The sequence below is a fragment of the Nannospalax galili genome, unplaced genomic scaffold (genome assembly GCF_000622305.1).
Source record: "Nannospalax galili isolate Female #2095 unplaced genomic scaffold, S.galili_v1.0 scaffold39, whole genome shotgun sequence".
Taxonomy (NCBI): Eukaryota; Metazoa; Chordata; class Mammalia; order Rodentia; family Spalacidae; genus Nannospalax; species Nannospalax galili.
In genome coordinates, this window is record NW_008346683.1 from 7094769 (window position 1) to 7104583 (window position 9815).

General features: G+C 46.5%; 1 protein-coding gene across 2 annotated transcripts in view; it reads right to left on the reverse strand.

Annotated features, from left to right (window-relative positions):
• Chst11 (carbohydrate sulfotransferase 11) overlaps positions 1 to 9815 on the reverse strand; it is a 248114-nt gene that overhangs the window by 124394 nt on the left and 113905 nt on the right. For both annotated transcript variants that reach the window (XM_029568338.1, XM_008843143.3), the window contains exon 2: positions 98 to 183. In XM_029568338.1, the coding sequence (XP_029424198.1) occupies positions 98 to 183 (86 nt within the window). The remainder of the gene's footprint in view (positions 1 to 97; positions 184 to 9815) is intronic.

The following is a 9815-nucleotide window of genomic DNA, read 5'->3' on the forward strand; positions in this document are numbered from 1 at the left end:
GAAGATGAAAAAAGTAAAAACTGAAATAAAACATCAGGAAGTAGAGACACTTCGAACCCTCAGAACATCCTGTAAAGAGGTCCGTCCAGGGTCTTACCTGGATGGGGTTGTAGAGTTCCTGCAGTGGACTTCGAGACCCCTTCCGGCAGCAAATGTCCACACCAAAGGGATTCCTCCGCATGACTGAGGAAAAGAAAGCAGAGTTCATCAGAAAAGAGTGGCAAAGGTTTTTGTGTGACAAAGAAAAAGGCATTTGGGAGGGAAGAAAAAGCAGGTTCCAAGGAGGCTTAGACTGGCTTCCAGCAAAGAAAGACTCCCACCACTAGCCCTGGACGCAGCCACGCAGCTGCCGTGGGTCCTCCCACAACATTTCAGGCCTCCAGACCCCAAGGACACACACCATACTAAAAATGTGTCCCACAAGCATGTAAGAAAACAAGACAGGCATCTAAAGCTCACTAAAATACAGCCACTTCCAGAAGGCACTGTCAGTCAAGCTGCCTAAAGAATCAACTGTTGCTGGCTCGGGGCATGGAGAAACAGTCCCACATCGCCTAGCAACAGGCATGCAGTCTGAGAACTGCATCATGAAGTGATACTGTCACTGTGAGACCATCACAGAGACTTCTCATACACACTGAGCAAGTACGACACTGAAGACTTTTACAGCATCTTTAGAAGGAGGAATGTCTAATGTGATGCTAAAAAGCACAGAAAGTAAATACAAATCAGTATTGCAGCCATTCACATGGCCCAGTGCTATATCACATACGTGATGGGATGCACTGTGCTTGTATAGGCTTGCACAGTATATGTGCTTAACACCCGTGTCGCCACAGACCCAGGAGCACCTTGTGGCAACAACTGTGACATTTCCATGGCTATAATGTCACCAGGCAATAAGAACTTTTCATCTCCATACAAAATTCACTGCCTGAGGCTGACTGCGTCCTCATTATACAGTGATGACTACTTCAGGAGTCTGAAGGATTCCGCAGACCCATCAACGACCTATCCCACCCATGCCTGGGACCTGGGCTACTGAGTAAAGGGGCAGGCCCTTTACTAGGGGCTTCTCCACTGGAAAGTCAAAAGCCTTGCCTCTCCTAAGTCTTCTACCATCCATATTATCTTTTCATTAAAATATCAACTTGAGACAGAAAGGATGAAGGTTTGTGAGTCTAGAAAAAAAATGGTACTTATAATCAATGCAAAAGAATTAGAAGAACTCCTCCCCCCACCAAGGATCCTTGTCAATAGGGGTGAACCTTGGTCTTCATTCTTCATGCTCATAAAACAACCCCAATCCATGCACCTCCACACGCTGTCCAACTTCTAGCCACAGGCCTAGGGCAGAAGGAGGGAGAGGAGGAGGGGAAGAGGAGCGGATGAACACACACTTTGTTCAATCAAGTGCTTTCTTATGGAGTAGCATCTTAAAATGCAGGGGTAGAAGAAGCAGAACAGAGTCTTCTAGAAGCCTAGAAAACTCACTGGTACACAGTGACAGTACAGTGCAGAGAGGAATATTCCCTCATTCCCTGGAACAGACAGCCTGAGTTTAAATCTGGTACTTATAATCAATGCAAAAGAATTAGAAGAACTCCTCCCCCCACCAAGGATCCTTGTCAATAGGGGTGAACCTTGGTCTTCATTCTTCATGCTCATAAAACAACCCCAATCCATGCACCTCCACACGCTGTCCAACTTCTAGCCACAGGCCTAGGGCAAAAGGAGGGAGAGGAGGAGGGGAAGAGGAGCGGATGAACACACACTTTGTTCAATCAAGTGCTTTCTTATGGAGTAGCATCTTAAAATGCAGGGGTAGAAGAAGCAGAACAGAGTCTTCTAGAAGCCTAGAAAACTCACTGGTACACAGTGACAGTACAGTGCAGAGAGGAATATTCCCTCATTCCCTGGAACAGACAGCCTGAGTTTAAATCATGACTCTAACCACATTCCAGCTGTGTGACCTTAGACAAACTGCCTACCCTCTCTGTGTGCCTGCTTCTTCACCTGTAAAAGGGAACAGAAAAGAGCATCGACTCTCTGAGTTGCCTGTGAGGACTAAATGAATTATTACTATGTGCAGACTGCTTAAAATGTCCTTGGCAAATAGCCAGGTTAGAAGTTTCTGGAGCTATTCTACATGACACACTAGATTTGCAGGTAACAATCTATAACCAAAGTCGCCTTGCCCCTTGGAGGAAGTCTCTCTACTTGTGCTCACAAGTAGGCTGAGCGGGAGTTGATCCCACCTCCGTCAAGGTATGATCAAAAGCCTGAGGGCTGGCAGAAGGGCACTAAATGCAGGCTGCTGTTCAGAAGTCACCTGAGGTTAGAAGAGGGGAGACTCTGGAGAGATGGATCAGTAAAGTGCTCGCCATGCAAGCATGAGGACCCAAGCTCAAAATCCTGGCACCCAGATAAAAAGATAAAAAGACAGGCATGGCATCAGGTGTCTGTAATCTGAGCGCTACGGAGGTGAAAACTAGAGTCCCTGGGACTTGCTGGCCAGTGAGTCTAGCCAAGTTAGTGAGCTTCGGGATCAATGAGAGACTGTCTTAAAAAATAAGGTGATAGAGAACCTCTGGCCTGCCCTTGCACACACACACACACACACACACACACACACACAGAGAGACACACGCACACACATGCACACACAAAAGAAAAAGCAAGGACTCATTTGCATAAGCAGCAGGTAACTTCTGGAAGGTCTCCAAGTGAAGTTTCCTTTGACTTGTTCCCCTGAGCCTTGCAGAGTCCCTGAAAAGAAAGCATCCATTCTGGGAAACTGAGGCCATGCTTCCTCTCTTCTTTACCTTCGCTTCCTGGGGCAAGCTTGGTAAGCTTGTTCTGGAACAGGCAAGTGGCACTTAGCTTTGTGCCATCATGGGGTCAAAAGAGCAACCGACAACAGGGAACTGTGGGAGTGGTGGTGTGCCAGCAAGCGTCATGTGCAGAGGAGACCTGAAGCTCACTGAACCTTCGCTTGTCAGAAAATGCTGCTCTCGTTTTGTTTTAACTGTGTAACAAAAATAGGCAAAAGGTGGGATTCGATGCCCTCCTCCCTGCCCGGAAGCCCAAGTCTACTGACCCTTGCCCTGGAGCCCAGGGCTCCAATACAAACTCTACACATACCCTGCAAGTCCAGCCACCTTCCCATGGGAGGAGGGATCCTTGAGCAAATGTCAACACATAAAAGCCATTAGAATTTGATTAGGCTGTCCAAACACTAGATCTTTGTTCCTCCATAGTTGCCCCCAAGAAAGTGTGTGGGAGGGGGGGCTCTACTATTTGTTTTTCTTTAATTTATGACTTTATTTTTCATTTCCACCAAAAGGAGGTAAACTGTTAAAGGCACGCAAGTTTTCCTTCATGCACAATGGCATAGCAACACTTCGAAGGAGAGAAATAGCCATAAAACTTGTGAAATTATGTCCACGCCATGCAAGATTGAACTCCCCCCATGGCAGCAGACCAGCTCATCAGGGCCCGCCACACTGAACACCTCACCGTGGAATCCATTAAAAGTCTGCCTTTACGGGGGCAGTATTATTTAATAGGTTTATTTTTCTAATACAAGGTCTTTAAGAAGGTCGGACCGTGTGAGGCCTGCAGCTCAGGTCCCTTGACCGTGACTTCATGGGGTGCCATGTGAACTGGCTTTGGCACCCCAGACCATAAAAGCCAAAGGGACCTGTGTGTCTTTTATAAGTGTGACAGCAAGCCCATCTGTGAGGAGGAGATCTGTTGTGTGCAGGGAACTTGGGGGAAAATGCCTTTTCCATTCTTTAGAAAGGCCCCACATTGGACATAGCACCCTTCTAAGCCCCCTTTACTATAGGCACTTGACCAAGGTCAAGGCCAAGTATGCAGACAGCAGCTAAGCTGACATCCAAAGCTGACAGGCTCTGCCCAGCCCACGAGCCAAGGCCACCTCCCTGCCCCTCGCTCAACCCAGCCAGCTACAAGGAAAGTGTCCACTGAGCAAGTGTCCAGGAACCACCACCCCACCCCACAGGACCCCATGACACAGAAGGGGTCCAGAGACCTGCTATAGGAAAGGAACAAAAGTAAAGAGAGGACAAGGATTGATAAAGCCCCCCCAATCCTCCCTGCTGCACCCCAACTACAGCCTCTCAGTTTGCTCTAGCCACTCACTAGAGATACTGGAGTGCTCACAAAAAGGAGGCTTCTGGGCACTCTCCAAGCTATTTCTCAGGTTGGCTGATGGTGGTGGGGGAAGGTGGGTGCAAAGGCCTAGGAATCTGCCGTTTGGTAAGATTCTCCCACACACAGGGAGTTGCAGGGAAAGAAATCGTATGCTATATGTATGCCCCTGAATTCTTCAACAAACAGTTCTTACCAGCCTTGGCTCTACTCACCCCCAAAGATGCCAGGGCATTAAAAGCAAGAGCTAGGCAGTGTCTCCTAATTCTGGTGTTGGGAGGAGGGTATGGATGCTCCCAGAACCCGCTGTGCCATATCTCCCCTCTGGTTTAGACCATGGGTTGGGGCTTTAGGATCCCAGCTGCCTACTAGGTAAATGTCAACACTGAGGATCTACTGGGCTGCCTGAGAGACTGACAAAGAGCTAATGATTTCACTTAGCAGTAGCAGAACTGTCCCCTAAACCACAGAAGCTCAAGTCCTGATATTAAAACGGCATCATATTTCCATGTGATCTCCGCACGTCTTTCCCTCCAGATGACTTGTAATACCTAATGCAACCTACATGCTACCATAGCTGCTGTGTGCATTGTTCAGGGAACAATGACAGGGAAAAGTGTGCACATGCTCGGTACAGATGTAATTCTTTTCTGAATAATTTTTCTGCATGGTTTGATTGGATGGATGCATATGGAGCCCACAGGCATAGAGATCTGACTAGACACCAGAGAGCATACCCATCCTGTATCTTCCACCCTGGGAGTAGTTTATGCAGGAAACATAATGCTTTGCCATGCACTCCTGTTTCCAACATGCAATCCATACAACAGCCCTATGTGGTATGCCCACTTTATAGATGGGTATATTGAGGCACAACAGGGTTAGGCAACTCACACAGGTCTAATGATAGTAGAAGGAAAGACAGGATCCAGTCAGGCAACCCATGCTCTCCAGCCACCATGTCAAACCAATACTCAAGTGCCAAGTAAATTCCATATCTACACAACTTCCTTTTGATCTGATACCTGGATGTCTGGCTACATCTAGAACAGTGATCTAAAGTGCAGTTCAACATCATCACCATGATGTGATGGCCAAACCATTAATTAATGGTTAGATTCATCTATCTGGTTACTGGACACGTTGTCAACATGTGTCTCTGATGATACGTGGGAGTACAGACCCTCTCCATCTGCGCAAGTCATTTTCTGGTTTGAGGCATGCAGCAGTTACTCAAAAAGGTTTATGAATGGCCCAGGACTTCAGCTGCCTGTGAGAGCATTCTTAGATCTTGCTGTCTGTGGAGGAAACTGTCAATAGCATTACGCTCACTTTCTTCCCTTTAAAATGAAATGTCAGGCAATCCAAATCCCTAAGAAGGAACCCCTGACATTTAACAATAAATAGCCTTCTGCTGCCAGTCCAGCACTGTGAGTTCAATTTAGTTACAGTATTTGTCTTCTCCTTTCTAAGCTCAGTGGGGCCAGACATGGTGGCACACATCTGTAAAGTCTATCTCCAGTCACCCAAGTCCACTGGGTGGACTCCCTCCTCCCAAGGACAAAACGGCTTTAGCTCATAGTCGACTTCAGAGGTTTTCAAATCTGATCTGCCAACAGCCTGAGCATATTTACCCCATGCTCTGAGGAGAGGACAGAACAGCAGTGGCATCTCACACAAAGTCATGCTACTGTCCCAGTGTCCCAGGGGAGTACCCTCTGGTCATCTGTCAGGACAGGACAGTGCCTGATCTAACCTCATTAAGTGACACATAGTCCTATAAAGACAGGCAACATCCTGCTTTGCAACTGGGGGGGCTCCCAGCATTTTCTCAAAGAATTCTGTACACTGTGAGATTCCAGATTTATTTTATTTTATTTTATGTGTATGAGTGTGTTGCCTGCAAGAGCTCCAGTCAGAATGCACTCAGCTCTGTGCAAAGATGGGGCCACTGGGGCTGCAACCCACAGAATGGCTTGAGAAGGTGACTCCAAATGGCTTCAAATGCTGGGTTTTTAACTTAAAAATCTAAGATGGTTTCAAATTATTAGAGAAAATATGCAAAAGAGGTAAGTCTATAGCCATAGACAGTAGATCCGTGTCTGCCCAAGGCTAGGACCTGGAGACCAGGAGTGACAGTAAAGGGACAAGGGTTTCTTTCTAGAGTGATGGAAATCTTCTAAAATTAGGCTGTGAGATGTTTGCACAGCTCTGTCAACATGGTCCAATTCATAAAATGTTGCACTAAAAACTAGTGAAATTTATACATAAAAGCTCAATAAGACTATTTTCAAAAATAAGTATAACAATCTTTCAAGAATAAGACCTACAATATTTTCAAGATTTTGGCCTATACCAACTTGTAGGATATAATGGAACAATTTTTTGACCTGACATTCTAAGTTAAAACATTTTGTTTGCATATAATATTGGAACACTTAAGAAACTAAGAGTCACCATCTTCCTAAATCTTAAGTATTAGATTTGTATTTTTTAGATGTTTGCTTCTTAATCAGGAAACTAAAGTACTCAAAAGACTTCATATTATAGTTAACGGTTGTATTTAGCTAAATACATTAAAATTTTAAATACAATTTAAATTATTAAAAGCCAGTTAAGTTTGTTAAAGGCGAAATATTAATCAAAGGTCACATAGACGGAACTGGTGTAATTTAGTATGATTCTGTACACTGTGAGATTCCAGATTTATTTTATTTTATTTTATTTTATGTGTATGAGTGTGTTGTCTGCATGTATGTGAGTGCCCCCATGTCATGCAATGCCTCGGAGGTCAGAAGAGGGCTTTGGATTCCCCTGGAACTGGAGTTAAGGACGGTTTGTAGCCGCCATGTGGGTGCTGGGGATCGAACCCAGGTCCTCTGCAACAGCAGTCAGTGCTCTTAAAAGCTGAGCCATCTTTCCAGCCCCTAGATTTTAATTTTTAGAAGGCTATGCTGTATATAACTGTTAACCCACATACTAACAGAATTGATGGGCTTGGAATCCTTAGGCTGGCCTTAGGGTGGGAAGTATGATTGACTGGGGTGAAGGAGAGCAGCCCACACCCCAAACCTCAGTATCAATATGTCTCCAAAACACTCACAGTGGTAGGATTTTATTGCTGAGAAACGTTAAGACCCTATGGAAAAGCAGTTCAAGGAAGAGAAGCTGGCACTGCCCCAGGGAAGCCCTTGTAAATTACACTTCATGTCCCTTTTGATGAAACAAAGCACACAGCCCTGCAACACACATCCTGTTAATAATTACACTGTATGCGCTTTAGAGAAGTCATTCCGGAGCCCTGCACAGTTGGCTTTCAGTGATTGCCTTGCCTGCTGGGGAACTGGGGAACCCCCACCCCGCCCGCCCCCTGCCCTGTCTGCGCTTTCCTAGAATATTTAGGATTTCTTTTGCAGGGCTGCAGATAACCTGTAGCACACTTTCTTCCTGCTGTCTGGTGGTGTTCCAAGTCTGACTTTCCGACTTGGACATGTGGGTGTCTGCTCTGGGGTTCCCCCACGCTTACAGGTAGAGTGATGCAGCTGCTGGGGATAAGCAGCAGTGCGAGTTACCTTTGCTGGAGCTACTCAAGCATGGTGGGTGGGCCATCAGCTCAAACCCGCTGGTGCCCTGGGGTCAGCCCTGCACAGAGCGACTGTATTTAACACAGTCTGCAGTGCTGGGCAGCCTACCTCTCCAGGCTAGACTCTTGCTCAGGGCACCAGCCCTTGCTGCCACACACAGCCTCAGTGAATATCAAACTTGTCTCTTTCTCAAGGCCACTTGAGAAGACCTGAGCCTCCCTGGCCTCCTTTCTCCCTTTTCCTCACCCCTATGTGAAAAGGCAGGAATGTCCTGGCTAAGGCTCTGGTGCTGTAGACAGAATAGCACCCCACCCCCAATTCAAATCCACCCAGAACCTCAAAATGTAACTTTCTTTAGAAATAGGGTATCTGCAAATATAATTATAGTTACATTGAGATGAGCTCATACTGGAGAGGGGTGAGCCCCAAATCCCATGTCTGGTATCCTAACAGAAGAGGACAGACACACACAGAGAAGGTCAGAAATGCCAAGGATTGGCTGGGACCATCAAAAGCCAGGGAAGGGGGTAGGGCAAGGATTCTCCCCCAGAGAAGCCAGCTAGCACCTGTGTGTCAACTTCCCAGCACAGGAGAGAACAGATTTCTGTTGTTTTAAGCCATCCAGTTTGTGGTCATTTGTTTCAAAATCCCAGCACAGGGGCTGGAGAGATGGCTCAGAGGTTTAGAGCACTGGCTGTTCTTGCCGAAGACCCGAGTTCAAATCTCACCACGCACAGGGTGGCTAACAACTGTTCGTAACTCCAGTTCCAGAGGATCTGATGCCCCCTTCTGAACTCTGTGGGCATTACATGACATGGGTGCACTTACATATATGCAGACATAATACTCAAACACAAAATAAGTAAACAAAAGCTAGCACGCTGGCTGGTTCACATCTCATATGACCTTGACAAGATATCCCCTCATCTGTAAAATGGGGTCAACAATATGTGTGTGCGTCTGGGTTGCTGTGAGGCTTAAACAAACGTGAGGGTTAGTAGTAGGGCCAGCCTAAAGAAAGTGTCAAAGATAACTGGTTGTGACTCCTTGATGTCCAATACCTTGCTATTCTAATTATTCCTCAAGAGAGTGCCCTCGGTAATCTTTCAATCCAAGCCAACATCTCACCGCCATGGACAGCATATGCACACACCGATCTGTGGGCACTAAGTTATTTCAGATCTGAGGGGAATGATTAAACTGTCCCAGACAGAGGAGCTGCTGATGTACAGCAGGCCCAGCATTTGGCTTTGGTCAAGAAGAGGAGGCAGCCTCCGATGCTCAAAGGGCTGCTGGACAGCACTGTCTGTCTCTCTCATGAAGCAAGCTAGAGAGAGAATACTTTCAAAAGGACAGACTTAGGAGTGAAAAGACAGAACCTCCTAGTGCAGCCATCCAGCCAGCCAACCTCGTGTTTTTCTTTCTGTGTCTCCAGGTGAATTAAAGATGGAAACCATCTTTTCACTGTCCACCTGTATTACTTTCTTCTCAATGTTTATGGCCAACAGAGAGAACACTGCCTGAAAAACACGTCACATGTACGATGTCACCGGAGCTGGGAAGGTGCTTATACCCATCAACCTACCAACTTCCCACAGAAAATGACACCAAGGGAACAATCCCCCAGGAAGACTGTTGGAAGAAAAAGCAAGAGTGGTGAGGGCAAGGACACTGCCTGCAGGGGCCAGGGGGCAGCTCAGTTGGTAAAGTGTTTGTGGCACAAGCATGAGGACCTGAGTTCAATCCCCAGAACCTAAGTAAAACAACCAGGCACAGTAGCACACACTTGCAATCCCAGTGCAGAGGGAGGTAGAGACAGGTGGTCCGTGGTGCTCACTGGTCAGCTAATCTGGTCTAATTGGCAAGCTCCAGGTCAGTGAGAGACTCTGTCTCAAAATATAAAGTGGCTGAGTGTGGTAGAACAGCTTTTAATCCTAGCACTTTGGAGGAAGAGGCAGGTGGATCTCTGAGTTTGAGTCCAGTCTGGTCTACATAGTGAGTTTCAGGCTAGCCAGGACTACATAGTAAGACCCTGTGTCAAATATATATATATAT